This window comes from Choristoneura fumiferana, chromosome 24 (assembly GCF_025370935.1).
Source record: "Choristoneura fumiferana chromosome 24, NRCan_CFum_1, whole genome shotgun sequence".
NCBI classification, from domain to species: domain Eukaryota; kingdom Metazoa; phylum Arthropoda; class Insecta; order Lepidoptera; family Tortricidae; genus Choristoneura; species Choristoneura fumiferana.
Window position 1 is genome coordinate 3,563,413 of NC_133495.1, and position 12,003 is coordinate 3,575,415.

The 12,003-nt window shown below is 41.2% G+C and overlaps 3 protein-coding genes across 3 annotated transcripts in view; 1 reads left to right on the plus strand and 2 right to left on the minus strand.

Moving 5' to 3' along the window:
* The window catches only part of LOC141441585 (uncharacterized), an 80,665-nt gene extending 78,860 nt beyond the window's left edge, over positions 1-1,805 (minus strand). The window contains exon 1 of the mRNA XM_074106368.1: positions 1,326-1,805. The gene's annotated coding sequence lies outside the window, so the exon portion shown is untranslated. The remainder of the gene's footprint in view (positions 1-1,325) is intronic.
* A 108-nt stretch (positions 1,806-1,913) lies between these two features.
* LOC141441586 (uncharacterized) lies at positions 1,914-8,524 on the plus strand. Its single transcript, XM_074106369.1, has 7 exons — positions 1,914-2,435; positions 2,543-2,639; positions 2,726-2,849; positions 3,203-3,305; positions 4,350-4,441; positions 5,259-5,493; positions 6,860-8,524. Exons 1-7 carry the CDS (start codon positions 2,328-2,330, stop codon positions 8,096-8,098), a joined length of 1,998 nt encoding a protein of 665 aa, XP_073962470.1. The 5' UTR covers positions 1,914-2,327; the 3' UTR covers positions 8,099-8,524.
* A 42-nt stretch (positions 8,525-8,566) lies between these two features.
* Dysb (dystrobrevin binding protein dysbindin) lies at positions 8,567-11,689 on the minus strand. Its single transcript, XM_074106372.1, has 3 exons — positions 11,051-11,689; positions 9,708-9,872; positions 8,567-8,778 (listed from the first exon to the last, which is right to left on the minus strand). Exons 1-3 carry the CDS (start codon positions 11,553-11,555, stop codon positions 8,693-8,695), a joined length of 756 nt encoding a protein of 251 aa, XP_073962473.1. The 5' UTR covers positions 11,556-11,689; the 3' UTR covers positions 8,567-8,692.
* Positions 11,690-12,003: the final 314 nt, after the last annotated feature.

Genomic DNA, 12,003 nt, shown 5'->3' on the forward strand with positions numbered 1-12,003 from the left:
GTATGTAGTAGCTGGATATAACCAAAGCAAATTAATTTTGTTGCCCCACTATACTTAGTTCTTTGATACATATTTCAAAATTTGAAATAACATGCAATGGACTGATTTCAGAGTAGCAACTTATACTTACTAAAATATGAAATAGAAGACCGTGTTACAGTACAGTTAATTGGCTGTATCAAAGGCAGAGTTAATAGATGAGAGGAGAGCATTGTCAAATAATCAACTGTTACTGTGTGTGTGTGTGTGTGTTGTGTGTGTGTGTGGAGGGACTAAAAAAAACAAATACTGAAACCTGACTTCAATATTAAGAGCATTTTAGTGCTTTATCATTCAAAAATAAATTAAATAAAGTAGTACTCGTAATATGTATTCATAATCTACGCGCGATGTACCTAGATGTTGTAATGATATAAATTTATGTGCATTATCTTTCTTGAATAACCTATTTGATAACTCACAGATGACCGTATTACGGCAATCTCAGATAAATGCATGTACTAGTTCATAATTAGTATGTTTTTTGATTGATACAACCAAAGAGGTCATTAGATTGTGAATTTTCTGAGCTTCATAGTACAGCTACCTCTAAATTGTTTGTTTATGAGTAGGAACCTAACTATTGTTAGTTTTCTGAATGGCAAACTACCTGTTAAACCCTATCTTGATAGGGTTTAGGGTACTAGGGGATCTTGATCCTTTTACGTAATTCGAACAAAAAAGTGAGCAATATTATGTAAGTAAGTTACACAAGTTACACCTACGACTAAAAAGATGATAGACTCTGAGCAGGGTACCTACCAATTTCATACCACTAATTCATATCCTATGAATCCAGTCTTAAATAAAAATAGATTGATTATTAAAAACATGAATCTATAAGAATTTAACTAAATGGGTCTAAGTATTATTTAAAAGATAATGTTTTTTTGTCTTTACACGTTGAAAATCAAAACCTAAGTAAATCGAATAAATGTAACGAGCAAGCACATAAACATTTAATTATCTAAAACCCTGCTTCTTCGCAGTCGGGTAAAAAGTACCTACTTAACTTCAACGGGATCCATATGGGATTCGCTATGGTTATTGTTATCATACGTACTAATCATCAAAGGATCATTGAGTTTAAATGTGGAAAATTTTAAACTCAATGATCCTTTGATGATAATTATCCTCTTTCTATATTGCCAACCACAATCAGCCATGGAATTCGGTTTTAAAACAAAAACACAAAAGTTAGCAAACACTTTCCTGAAGCGAGCTGCTGCTGCTACATCTACAAAAGGTATACGTAGCTAGGCTAGCGAGCTGTGTATTCAACTCACCATGCAGAGATGACAGTCAGTCGAACTTGGAGCCACTTGCACCGGATTGCAGCATCACTAGCGGGCGCTGCCCGTTCACCGCACACTCACTCGCGAAACAACTACACACCTAAATGTACATAAACAACAAAAACCCAACGGTCTCCCAAAACCTGTTCTAGCACCAACCAGCTTACACTTGTTGCAAAACTAACATCCACCGTACCTCAGAGACGATTTACTGTGAGAAAATCGTCCAGAAAATAAAGAAAAGTCGCTTTTAAAATCGATTTAATTAAACTTTAATTTTTAATTTATATCGAACTTAAACACTTCTAAATTTCAGTTTATTGATACACGATATTTGTATAGGTTTATTTGAAGATTTTCATTTATTTTTTCTAAATAAATGTTAATTTTTTGACTGTCAATGTCCGTCTCGGTGCTCGTCCGGGCACGCATGCGTGCGTTGCTAGAGCGCCACCTGCGCAAACTAACGGTCGGGGATGCCGCTAACAAACCAAGGTCCCCTGCTCGCTGTGTTGTGTTACCAGTCGTTATATTCAGTTTACCCAAATGACGCTGGCAAGGCTTATTTAAGTATTTTTTGATGCTTCGTATACTTGGGTATATAATATTCGTTACGATACCTTTCAGAAATATTTAGCAATGGTAAAAAGAAGGATGATAACGTGTCATAACTTGATGCTACAAATACCAGAGAGTAGCTTACAATTACAACCTCCAACGTCATCCAGCCAAGCCATCGAGATGACATTACATTTCATTGGTACGAAATTCGAAAAGCGATTCAAAATATAAGAGAAAAAAGTTATATATCATGAATCTATCAAAAAAGAGGAAAATTTTGTTATTGTAGATTTAAACCACTAATGTCTTTCAAATTGTCGTCATTTTTATTACCAATTTTACCGTTAATTTTTGTCTTAACATTTAGTGACTAATATTAGTTCATTTCTTAGTCTAACGATAATTAATTTTACGCATGAGATGTCACATTGAATGAGCTTCGAAGTGGATCGATACTCGTCTGCCTGGGCACATATCGCCCTTTGTGCGGATCTCACTTGGGCTACGGAACCGCCCGATGAATTCATTATAGCAAACCAGGTAGAGTCCCATCTACCAACAGTATAATTCATCTAAAACACTGGCACACTGAAAACTACTTGACACTACTGTCCGTTAGTCAAAAAACTGACTCCTTTTATTTGCAGCGCCTTTGGGCTCAACATTGTCGTGTTTCCCAAGTACTGCAAGACGCGTCAACAGACTCGCAAGCCTCACAGCCGAATAATCAATGTGAACAAACAGGCAAGTCCAATATAGTAGCTGTACGATCTAAACGATTACCGAACTCTAGCAAGAACACTTTGCACTAAAACTTCGATAATTTCCAGAAAAACGTTCAACTTCAAGTCAAAGTCAAGAAAATGGCAGCTGTAGTCGGAAAAGTGTAAAGGATGTTATACCTGAATCAAGATTGGCACAATTCTATGGAAATTTCTATTACGATGAAGCCAGGTTGCTATAATTGTTGTACTGTTGCTGTTGCACATAGAAAAACCGTTTTATGAAATTTCACTTTGTTTAATAATTTTACCCTTCTCAAAACTGCTTCAGATTCCTTTAATGCAATTTCAGGTAACCTTCTGGTACAATTTAACAAAGATCTAAGCTGAATCTGAACAAACAAGTAAAAATACACCGTTACAGTCGCTTGCGTCAAAAAGTGCGGGAAATTAACGATCTGACAGTTCCGGAAAACTGTTCGATACTCTTTTAAAAACACCAAATGTCATGAAATATTTTCAAACAATTAAAACTTTTTATTCAAACTGTTAAGATAAATAGTAAGCGTACATTATATTCTGCAGAGAAAAATCTTACACAAATGCGAACGAGAAGTCAAGTGGGCGCGGCTACAACGGGCAGGGCTGCGAAAATTCCGATCTTACAGAATGCTGGATGCTACCTGAGGTAAAAGCATAATAATGAGAAGTTTATTTTTATGTACCTTTTATTATACCATTCAGGTATGTACAGTCAGCATCAAACATATAGTAACCGCCAAAATGGTCAAATAGTTCGGCACGCGATAAAAAAATTATGGCGTGCCGAAATCTCTGGCTGCTACAATATATTTGATGCTGACTGTACCTATAAAAGATATCGTTAGACTGACTGATAGACAAATAATTGAAACAAATAATTTGTCGAAAGTACTACGAGATAGAGCCTATTTTCCTTGGCACAGTGACATCACAAAAAGTGCACTAAAGACCATCGCACCAGAAGCTCACACTGCATGGCTACTACGAAACTCGAAGTTCGTGTCATGCGGTCCCTCTGACACTTATACTATTTAAATACGAGAGCGAGAGGGACGGTACGATACGAACTTCGAGTTTCGTAGTAGCCCTGCTGGCTGTTGCTGCGTGTACGCTTCGCACTATATTCACATTTCCGTTTGCACACACAAAGAACGCGACATATGGACATGGAGTCAGTCTCAAATAGGCTTCATTCGCACGGGAGCTTCTAAAGCGTTAAAACTTGATGTTTGCTGCTATTGTTGTTCCATTTGTACTGTTGTACCATTGTGCAATAATACCGTGATATTGATGTTTTTCTAATATCTACATTATGCCGATCATAAATACCTACGCCTTTGAACATAGTTTGACTTACCTAGCTCGTTTTCTGAGGATATTCAGGCGAATGTTATAGGGACGCCCGAAGAAAGTTTGAAGTTGTACTCGTATTTACGCGTTCATCATCATTCCAGCCTATATACGTCCCACTGCAGGGCAGAGGCCTCCTCTCAGAACAAGAGGGCTTGGGCCATAAGGCGTATTTACGCGTTAAACTCTTAATATCTTTGATAGCGCGATGTTACAACATTCATTATTGTCGTCCCCAATTGCTAGACACTACTAATGCGTCGTACTCGTAATATACCTAAGGCCATGGTAACATATTTTTGAACTTGACCATACAATTTTAATTTAGCTTTGAATATAGGTGGAGTACTGGTTCCGGAAGTTGTTAGATGACGCTCCGGAGCGCGCCTGCCCGCGCCGCCGCCGGCCCTACCGCCCACCAGAAGATGATTTGTGCGTGCCTCTTGTATTTTATTTTAACTTAGTATTTATAATAGGCTAGATTCATAATAATATATAATTAACTTTTTACATGGTCGACCTGCATCTAAGTTGGCAATGGCATGGTCTTATAAGTTATGTATATTAAAATTACCTTTTTAACTTGGCTTAAATATTCTAATCTGCTTACGCGGTTAGTAGGTAGATATTATTTCGACTAAAAAGCAGCTGGTCTAAGTAGCAATTTAGCCAAGTGGTCTAAGAAGCAACTGGTCGTAAGTAGAAACTGGTCTAAGTAAGTAGCAAGTAGTCTGAAATTCTTTGACTCAAAGTTAAAGGACTCCAATTCCGCGTGGCTGAGGCGCTTCCTGCCTTCACGCAACTCTAACCTAACCTATTATGTTTTTCCTTTTTTCGACAAAAACAGCTTTTTAGACCACTTGCTACCTAGACCCGTGTGGTGTCGGGTTAGAATTAAACCTCTCCATTTCTTCCGTGGATGTCGTAAGAGGCGACTGAAGATATAGGTTAAGGTATATCGCAGGTACTATTGTACCGTTTTTGTCAAACTTACAACCTAAAATTGCTAAAAGTGGCTCCGAAACGGTAACGTTTCGTGTACTCTGCCTACCGCTTTTGGGAATACAGGTGTGATGTTTGTGTGTGTGCTACTTAGACTAGTCGCTTCTTAGACCACGTGCTACTCAGACCAGTTTCTTCTTAGACCACTTGGTTACTTAGACCATCTGCTTTTTAGACGAAGTGATACTAGCGACCTAATATATGTAAGAGGCTATTACCTCCCTAACGGGCACGTCTCGGCAGTTAGCGAGCTTAGGGGGGCCGCGGGCGCGGGCGCGGGCGAGGAGGCCGCGCTGACGGCGCGCGTGCTGTCGGTGCGCGCGCTGTGGGCGCCGCGCGCGCCGTCGCCGCCGCCCGCGCCGCGCAAGATGCGCGCGCGCCGCCGCCAGCCGCGCCCCGCCCACCAAGCGCACATAGCCCACCCCGCCCCGCCCTACTGCATCGACGCGCCCGCCGTGCTGCTCTGCGATCCCGCTTGCAAGGTATACTCTTTTTACGACCCGATTTTGGCTCTCTGTCACGCTAAAGGGCCCCATACAGGGACCCATCAAGGCCCCATAAAGGGACCCATCGATACACGGTACGATTCGTCTGTACGATTGAACTGATGAAAATCGTGACGATTGATCGTAAAGAGCCATACACTCGATATTCATGATTGCATGGGATTTTGTTGCGGATGTTGTTTGATCTCCAGTATCGTCTTCGATGAAGTAAATCGTTAACGATCTTGACAAACACTATCGATACCGTGTATGGGGCGGCCCTTATGGCCTTTAACTTTGGATTGGACTGCGTTTCCACCAGAGATACACGAGGCGCTGATCGTTGCGAGGATGTGGAATGTTATGATGGTTTCCACCAAAGATGTGCGAGGTAGCTGAGCGGTGCCAAGATGAGTAGCGAATGTGTGTAGCGGGCTCTTTTCAAATAAGCGAGCGGCGTACGATGAGGCGGCCTGAGTACCTACTTCTCAACACATTCCTCGCACACATCCTTCCGTTGTTTTGTAAAATTAATCAAAAACCTCGTTCCGCATGAGCTGTTCCACTATAGAGCTGCGCTGGGGGAGGATAGTAGGTAAAATTAAGCTTTTCTGTTGGTTCATGCATGACAAACAGATTCCTCGCAACGCACCCTCGCACATCTCTGGTAGATAGAAACGCGGCCTAATACGATACCCAATAACTTATTATATCATCTGATGGGAAGTGCAGAAGAAAGCGAAGGTGGGGTGGAACCTACAGGTGCACACCGCGTACCGGAATAGATAGCGTGGGAAAGCCTACGGACCGACGATCTCGTATATCTGGTATGATCTGATATGGGAAACCTTTGACCAGTAGTAGACGTCTTTCAACTGATATGATGATGATGAACAATCTTGAAGTAAATATGTACCTACCTGCTGCTGACAGCCTATTCATACTAGCCTTGAAGCGACTGTATCTGTCTGGAAATGCAGACATTTCGCACTCTAATCTTTTACGTTTGCCAAAACAAAATGATTCACCAGACCACAAGCTGCCAAACAAGAGCCAGCTTGATAAGTGCGACAAGCTTTCGTCGCATCTAACGCAATAACCATTAATAAATAAATAAATAAATAAATAAATATCACGGGACAATTCACACCAATTAACCTAGTCCCAAAGTAAGCTTAGCAAAGCTTGTGTTATGGGTACTAAGCAACGGATAAATATAATTATATAGATATAGATACATACTTAAATACATATTAAACACCCAAGACCCGAGAACAAACATTCGTATTTTTCATACAAATATCTGCCCCGACACGGGAATCGAACCCGCAAACGCCATTATGCAAACGCTGTTAATTTCCAGTTTCAGTTCGACGTCCCGCGGCCGCCTCAGCTATCAGAGTGCCAGCGAGCCATAGGGCGGCTGTCGGCGAGCGTGCAGGCCGTGATGCGAGCGTCGGCGGCGCGCTGCCCGCCGTACCGCGGCACCAACGTCAGTCGCTACGCGCCCACCAGCCAGCGCCCGTCCCGCACCCCCGACCGCCGCTACGGCGTCTGGTGGCCCCGCGACCACCCCTCCCCCAAACTCGAACACCGGTTCCAACTAACACACCTACGGCAGACCACCGACAAGAAAACCGAAAACACCAAGCCTGAAGAGGAACACAGCGAGCCGGCTGAACCAGAACCTCCCCCTGAAGAACCCGCACCTAAAGAGAAAGTCGTCGACGACCAAGCGCCGACTACCAGCGCTGCCGCGATCGAGGGACTGAGAAAAAAGAGGCTCTACAGCACAGTTCTCAGCATGAGCGCACCCTCTCCTATCAATCTGGGTACTGTCGGGTGCGTCAGACTGTCTCAGAAACTGGTCACCCCTGGCCTTTTGAAACTGAACCCAAAAATAGTCCTCCCGGCGGCGAGAATAAGACCTCCGGTCGAAAACAAATTCGAGGAACTGGAAAAGGAAGCGCTGGAACAATATAAAGCGTCTGACGAAAGCATAGACACCACGTTCCGCGAACTGGAGAAACAAGCCGTCGAGCAGTACAGCACGAGCAACAGCAACACCAGCTGCAGCAGCGGAAATTCCGCGGAGAAGAAGCCCTCGACGTCACCCATTCCAGAGAACGACCCTAAGAAGCCGCCGGCAAAATTTCACAAAGAAAAGGCTGTTGACAGCGTCGTGATCTACTCTCAGAACTTTCCAGATCTGAACGCGAACAAGGGTCATACAGCTAGTGTAACGAATTTAAAAAACTTCCACACCCCCCCGAGGGGGGAAAAAAAGGAGCAGACTCACAGACCGAGTAAGCTGAGGGGTTTGAAGAGCGAGAGCCAGAGAGCGGCGTCCGACACGGATTATGAGGCTCGCGAGTCGAGCAAGAGCCACAAGGGGCCAATGAGGTGGACGCTACACGTTGTTCCTCCCAAGAAAAGGCACCTGACGCTATGCGTTTCAGACTTTTCCTCGGACGAGGATATGGATGAGAACACTGGCTCTATAAAGGACGCAGGCCCTTGCATCAAGAACCACCTCGCTGGGAAAGTAAAATTGTCTGCTCACGGTGGTGGAGACCTACACCCCATCATGAGAAAGACGTAGCGGTCGCGGGATCAAGCAACACACCCTGACTTCATGTTCCCCAGATAATCCTTTTTATATTTTACAGGAACTCGACCCACTAAGAGTTGGCTAGCTGGAGATAATTGTAAATGGCATCGCTGTTAGATTGTTTGTGGTTGTGTCGTGGAGTGTTTCTTACCGTGTATTCTCTGGCCACTGTTGGCGGGTCGGGTCGCTTTTTGATATTGTTATTGGTGATGAGATCCGCACACGGACTATGAACTGGCGGCAGCCGACATGTGCTTATTTTTACTAGTCATAAATGCGTTTGTATATATCTTTTTGTATTTTTGACTTTATTATTGATATTAAGAAAAAGAATTTCAGTTCTCCAAAGGGTAACAGTGCAAACTTAAATTCTTTCGGTACTCTACGAAATAAAAATAAACTTTATATGATTTGCTCTTTTGGGGTGTTATTTTAAAATTATATGCAGGAATTTATAACAATTAATTATATTAAACTTTGGAATAAACCTTACACTATAACTAGAAGAATGTATATTAAATAATTGTAATTATATTTAAGAAGCTCCAAATATCACCTAGGTTTTGATGATGGACAGTCACTGAATCAACTCTCTAAAAATTTGTCGAGGTCTGACCTGTCCACATCTAATTGCACTTGCTCCAGAGTAATCTCCTTTGGTGTAACTGCCGCTGAAATAGAGACAACAGAGTTTTAGAAACATAGTTTCAATCCAATTGGAAAGGATTATTCGCGTTTAGTTCCTTTGACTGTTCTTTCAAAGGAACTATTGCGTTTTTTTTCGCACTAGTTTCGTCACCAGAGATGAAGGAGGAACTGCGATTATTTTTCGCCCTTGTTCCTTTGCAGGAACTGAAAAAAAAACGTAGTAGTTCCTTCAAAGGAACAGCCAAAGGAACTACGGCGAAGAATCCATTGGGAAAATTGTGATAGTTCAAAACAACATTAGTTAATAGGTATACTTTGGTGTAATCTAATCATCTAAGTTAATAGATTGATTTATTGATTTTTTTGGGAAAACAGTTAAAGGTTTGCATCATGAAATGAAACTATCTTACTGGAACTAGTTTAAATAAATAAATCCTATTAATATTATAAATGCGAAAGTTTGTAAGTCTGTTTGTTTGTTACTGCATCACGTCTAAACCGCTGAACTGATTTAGATGATAGTCAAAATACCATATATGGGACTTATCACGCTATTTTTACACAAGTAATATTTACCTCGACGTTTCGGCAACGTTACGTTCGGAGTCTAGTCGTGACCACGGCAACTGTAACGTTGCCGAAACGTCGAGGTAAATATTACTTGTGTAAAAATAGCGTGATAAGTCCCATATATGGGGTATTTTGACTATGAGTAAGAATCACGAAAGTTTAAAACGTGATTTAGATGATATTTGGTATACAGATAGTTTGAGTCCCAGGGAAGGCCATAGGATAGTTTTTATCACGGGTAATTGCATAGCTCCCACGGTAAAGCGATAAAAGAATTCTACATAGACAAAGTCTCGGGTAACAGGCTAGTAATTAATAAGTATTTTTTTTCCAACAAGTATCCATAAGTAGCCAAGGTAGCAACACAGTTGCTAACACTAACCAATTGGAATGCTGCCACTGGCCAGGTACTTAGCCATGTCTTGCTGAAAGGCCACTGCACTGTGCTCCCGTTTAGCCTGGAGTTCTGCTAGTTGCTGCTTCTCTCGCTCCTGGTTGTGCATGGAGTTTTCTCTTGCCATTTTCATCCGAGTCTCCTCCAGTGAGGCTGGAATTTTAGTTTAAAAGATGATTTTGGGGCTCAGTATATTCTCGGGCTCTGACTCTGGTCTCTGACTCAACCTCGTATACATATTAAATAAACAACCAGATGGCCAAGTGGTTAGAGAACCTGACTATGAAGCTTGAGGTCCCGGGTTCGATTCCCAGCTGGGGCAGATATTTGTATGAATAATATGAATGTTTGTTCTCGGGTCTTGGATGGTAATTGGTGTCAAGTGTCCCATGATATTTATTTATTTAAATTTTCATTCAATACAAATACAATACACTTACAATATAACTACAATTTAAATGGTTTTGACGCTTTGTACCAGATTCGAAAAACGCCAGATTTGCAGAACGCCAGATTCACAGAATGCCAGATTTGCAGTATACCAGATTCGCAGAATGCCAGATTCACATAGTACCAGATTCTCAGAAGACAGACATGACAGATAGAGACGTTTGTTGGATTCTTCCAACAAACCAAAGGCCATTTTGAGAAGCAGACATTTTAGGAAACAGACAGTACGAGCTTGAGCCGAAAATGGTAAATAATGCAGGCAAGAAACTAATCTGGCATTCTGCAAATTCGACGTTCTGCGAATCTGGCGATCTGAGAATCTGGAACTATGCGAATCTGGGATAGTGGACAGGTTGCTACTACAGTTACAATATAAGTACAGTCAATAAAAAGAACAGTCAGCAAAAAGATTGTGATTTTTTACAGAAACTTATTATTGCTGTAGGCACTTTACTGCTATTTGTACCTGTGACATACATTTTAATATACAGCAACATTCGTATTGCACTCCACAGATACTCAAAATAAAATTTGCAAATAGTAATTCTTTTCATAGGAGCTCTGTTCACATCTAGACAACACTATTAATTTCACTGTGAAAATATGATATTCACATAACTGGCTGTCACCGTTCATCCACCATTACCTCTCATATTTCGTTTTCTAGAATTTTTTACCGTACAACGGCAAAACCTACTAGACACTGGCAAAATTGTCCTCCAATGGACAGAGCCATATTTTTCTAAAAAACCAACCAACCACATAACAAGTTCTCAATAAAAATGTGTTGTATTGTCTGTGTATGAGTAACCCTTGTTTGATTCGAGGGAATACCTATCTATTAATCTTTACCTATGTATTAGGCAGAAACAGCAGCTTACCCATTTTTTTCTCTTTATACAATGTAAGATGGTAATGATGATCCAATTTCCATTTCTCCATTTTGCTTCTTTCTGCTATATCTTCAAATTCCACTAAATCTTGTTCCACAGTTTTCATTAGATCCTCCACATTCTTTAAACTATCGATGCATTGCGCTATTGATGCTGTAAGACTCGGTAAATGAGCCAAATTTTGCGCTAAATCACTTGCAGTCTGTAACTTTAATTTCGCGGCTTCATGTAGCTCTATTATCAGTTTATCGGCCTCTTCAGCCGCTTTTGCATTTTTGTCAGCATTCTCATGTAACTCCGCCCATTCTGTCTTATATTTCTCCAACAAGGCCCCGCCAGCACCACAATTCACTGTACTTTCGCTGACCAACCTTTGTTTATCTTTAAATATATTCTTAACCCGCTGCACTTCTTGCAGAGTGTGCCGTATATTACTATTAGACGTTATTCCATCTTGTACTACGGATATAAACTCTTTCAGATTTCCAAGCATTTCAGTTGATGTCGAGTTAAAACACAAATTTTGAAGAATTTTACAGTCCACATCACATGCAATGCAACAGCGCTTTGTTTTGACAGATTAGGTGACACTCTATCCCGGACCGGATAATACCGAGATGGAAATACCGACCTTGTTTTTCGTGTCTACACCCTTAGAAGCTCCTGTCAGTTTCTATGGGTGTGTACACAAAAAACAAGGCCAGTATATCCATGTCGGTGTTATCCGGGCCGGGAAAGAGTGTCACCCGACAGATTAATTAAAGACGTTTTGCATTTGTATTTGTAACTAAATTTAAAAAAAAAAAATACGTATCCCTGTCAAACACGTATGCTTTTAAAATTGAAGAACGCCTCAAGATTGAGTTTCCAAAGATTGTTACAAGTTAAAGCTGGAGATACATCTGCCAAATAAAACATTGAAAAGTCTCAGAAAATAAGTA